This window comes from Ceratina calcarata, unplaced genomic scaffold, assembly GCF_001652005.2.
Source record: "Ceratina calcarata isolate Rehan_Ccalc_2016 unplaced genomic scaffold, ASM165200v1 scaffold2.2, whole genome shotgun sequence".
NCBI classification, from domain to species: domain Eukaryota; kingdom Metazoa; phylum Arthropoda; class Insecta; order Hymenoptera; family Apidae; genus Ceratina; species Ceratina calcarata.
In genome coordinates this window covers 99,056-103,152 of record NW_017141592.1, presented here as the reverse complement: position 1 = coordinate 103,152, position 4,097 = coordinate 99,056, and the positions used below count along the sequence as shown (strand labels likewise).

General features: G+C 37.2%; 1 protein-coding gene across 3 annotated transcripts in view; it reads right to left on the bottom strand.

The window, feature by feature from the left end:
- The window catches only part of LOC108622032 (elongation of very long chain fatty acids protein 4), a 19,917-nt gene extending 16,343 nt beyond the window's left edge, over positions 1–3,574 (bottom strand). For 2 of the 3 annotated variants that reach the window (XM_018019665.2, XM_018019664.2), the window contains exon 1: positions 2,440–2,750. Coding sequence is in view for 1 of the 3 variants with exons in the window: in XM_018019664.2 (XP_017875153.1) it covers positions 2,440–2,442 (3 nt within the window). In the remaining 2 variants the exon portion in view is untranslated. Of the gene's footprint in view, positions 1–2,439; positions 2,751–3,263 lie in introns of those variants that run through there. The other variant, XM_018019666.2, reaches the window with a different exon arrangement.
- Between the last annotated feature and the right edge of the window lie 523 nt (positions 3,575–4,097).

Below are 4,097 nucleotides of genomic sequence, written 5' to 3'. Positions count from 1 at the left end.
AGTATATGTGTAGTGAGTACAAGTAAAGTAGATATTAAAATTCTTGTTTGTATGTGTCCAAAGATATCCAAAACGTTTACTATTTTTATAAATGTAAGACTTGTCTTAACGCTCGATGAACTCAAAATTCTTTCTCCAAAAGGAATCAGGAAGATTTTCTAAATATAGAGATTCAACACATAATGAATGACATGCAAAACGATTTCACAAACCCATGTAAACATTGGTCCGCGAGGCCAACGCGACACGCGACATGACGTTCAGATCGGAGCAATCGGAGTTAACCGCGAAGCATGTGTCGAAGCAATTTGCCAACGACACGGCGGCGGTGGGCATTTCAGTTGAATGAAATCAACGGGCGATACACGTTGGGCCAATCGGAGGCTGACGGCCACTTTCTTCTGTAGCAGCTTGATGCTATCACCTCGCCGCTTTCGAGGTCAATGTCTAGGCCCGAAAGAACATCGAGTATGCACATACATAAGAACATATGTAGGTACCACGCGGCGCAGGTACAACCGCTGCCGGGCCTACGTACTTTCATTCGTATTTGTTCACCTACTTAATTGTGTATAAATATACTTGGCCTGGACCTGGACAATCCAGACGTGAATATTACGCACACATACAATACAATGTCTGTTGAAGAATACAATCGAGTAAATAAAATTAGAACCAATTTGTATCATGTATTGTAACAAGTAAGGATATTGTAGTTTCATTTTTTAATATGATACTATAAAAATATTTTCAACACAAAACGTGTTTGTAAAATCTATAAAATTAAATGGAGTTATTTGAATGCGATGGGAAGAGATAAGGGAACGAAACAAAAACGATATCCATTATTCTATAGGCTATTTATGCACGCTGCATCTTCCTTTAAACGTCATTTGGAAAACAGTTTTCAGTGAAAGTCGCTGGTATCCAATAAATTCCACTTTAATGATTCGATTCCACAGCTCGAGATAAATGCAGCAATTTATATTAAATAGACATACGTTTGTTCTTGTTCTCTTTGTCATCTAACGGACGGAATAAATTTCTTATTTCTGAAGTTCGATAATTCGAGCACCGTATTTAGCTGTGTAAACGTAAAAGCGTTGTAGTAATATCTTGTAATCCATCAGCTATTACGTTTTCTGTTCTTTTTCTCCGATCGATACCTCGTCTTTTTCAATTGGCATGACCGATTTCACTACGGAGATCGTTTTCCATTTCCAACTAACAGGTAACGGTGAACCGAAAGAGCAGCGAAAGTGAAATCTGACGGCGTTGCCCGATGTTGCCCGGCGCAGCCAGGATGCAGCGACCATGGCGAGATGCACGCTTGCCGCGTGTTTAATTTATTTAACCTCTACACTCTAAACTATGCCTAGTGGCTCGACAACGAAAGTTACTTAGGTGAAGAAGAAAGAGTTTCAGCCACCTCAAGTATTTACATTCTAAGCGCACGCGAACACGGGTAAAACGATAATTAGAAATATTCAATGGGGTTTTTTTCAGTTTTGCATTACGTCTGATTTAACAAAACGAAAGAACTGTTTATCTTTTAAATGAACCATGATCGAGTACGATTCCAAATAAAATTCTGTAAAGCAGCAGTTAAACACGTTTTGTAATTAGGTAACGTTTAACTTTTAAAATCCATTTAAATTGTTATTTCACACGTGTTAGACTTATGCTGTATTGATAGTCGTAAAGACAGTTGATCAAACATTTATTCGTGCGATAGAAAAAGTTGTTTTTTAAAGTTTAAATGTACCTACGTATCTATTATTAAAATCATAAATAGAGATGTGTACATAAATTAAAAGTAGGTATCTTAGTGAAATAGTTCGTTTTACCGTATATTACCCAAACTTAGCAAATAAAATAGTGTTAGTAAAAAAATGGCATCGATGTGCACATTTCCGACTCGCGCAAGCTTCGAAAGTACTTCTATCACGGCTCAAGTCTCTCAGAATCTTTTGTTTCGTGTTCACCCTTGCGTTTCTTGTCAACGATAAGTAGTCTTAGAATTTTCAAGCATCAAGAGTCTTATATCGCGAAATCAATAAGAAATTCAATGAGAAATACACATAAAATGCAAGTACTGTATGAGACTATATAAAGAATAAAGTAATTCATGAAGAAATTAATTTCTAAAATATGATAAAGAATTTATAATTTTAATTTTCGTAGTGATTTCACATTGAAAACCGTTCCGAAACTCACAGTATTTTTATCCATATTATTCTTACTATCATATTAACAATATGCGCAAATACATGTACAATTTGTGTAGGAAATATTATTTTAATTTTAGTAGGTATAAAGAGACAATTTCTACGATGGTATACTTCTATTCTGTTTATTTAACTTTTAGCTCCTTATCAAATTATTTGAAATCTGCTCCTGATGGTTTTAAGCTAAAACATATTTTGGACAGATACTCACCATCCCTTTTTTAAGTTGCCACGGTGTTCGTGCCAGAAACTCGGGAACCGGTGATGGTTCCGCGTCAAGGACCTCGCAGATACGCGAACATCGTCATCGTCGTGTCGTCGAACCTCACCTTCGCCTTGTCGGCTTTTCCCCCGATTAATTTTTCTTCTAGCGGCGCGAACGAAATTACCTAGCGTCCTTTTGACGCAATGGTCAGCGAATTTTCGTAGAAACGCGAGCCACCGAACGCGATTCACTTACGGAAAACAGGAAAACGGGACCGAGCGAAGCTGTCTCGAATACGGACAGTGCGCCGTGCCGGCCGGCCGCCATCATACAAATCAATACAACCCTTAACCCTTTCTTCACCACCATATACTCAATTTGTTTCCGTTATAGATGCGAACTTTCACGTTAACGCTACCAGCTATTTTTAAATTCTTTATAATCTTCCATTCTTACATTTTCAACTTTCTAGCCTTAATATTAATTGTTTCCAGCATTTTCCCTCCTTACGTCGCGACATGTATTAACGTACACTTAGTTTGAATTTTGCGTTAAGCAGAATCAGTAAAAGAGAAAATAAGAGCTTCAAACATCGATTTAACCCTTGATCCATACAATTTTTATTGTACTTTAACATAATTATAGTATTCTAAACGTTTTAATGGTTTCTTAACTATATCCAAAAAGTGCAACGCAACAATTTTCTCATTTATANATTTCTACGATGGTATACTTCTATTCTGTTTATTTAACTTTTAGCTCCTTATCAAATTATTTGAAATCTGCTCCTGATGGTTTTAAGCTAAAACATATTTTGGACAGATACTCACCATCCCTTTTTTAAGTTGCCACGGTGTTCGTGCCAGAAACTCGGGAACCGGTGATGGTTCCGCGTCAAGGACCTCGCAGATACGCGAACATCGTCATCGTCGTGTCGTCGAACCTCACCTTCGCCTTGTCGGCTTTTCCCCCGATTAATTTTTCTTCTAGCGGCGCGAACGAAATTACCTAGCGTCCTTTTGACGCAATGGTCAGCGAATTTTCGTAGAAACGCGAGCCACCGAACGCGATTCACTTACGGAAAACAGGAAAACGGGACCGAGCGAAGCTGTCTCGAATACGGACAGTGCGCCGTGCCGGCCGGCCGCCATCATACAAATCAATACAACCCTTAACCCTTTCTTCACCACCATATACTCAATTTGTTTCCGTTATAGATGCGAACTTTCACGTTAACGCTACCAGCTATTTTTAAATTCTTTATAATCTTCCATTCTTACATTTTCAACTTTCTAGCCTTAATATTAATTGTTTCCAGCATTTTCCCTCCTTACGTCGCGACATGTACTAACGTACACTTAGTTTGAATTTTGCGTTAAGCAGAATCAGTAAAAGAGAAAATAAGAGCTTCAAACATCGATTTAACCCTTGATCCATACAATTTTTATTGTATTTTAACATAATTATAGTATTCTAAACGTTCTAATGGTTTCTTAACTATATCCAAAAAGTACAACGCAACAATTTTCTCATTTATAAATTCATATGATCTTTGAATGTTTTTTTGAGAAAATCATATTAGTTGCATCAGTTGTTCATACTCCCAATAATTTTTAGAATTGATAAATGACACAGGTCATAGGGTACACACATTCAAAAAAGTT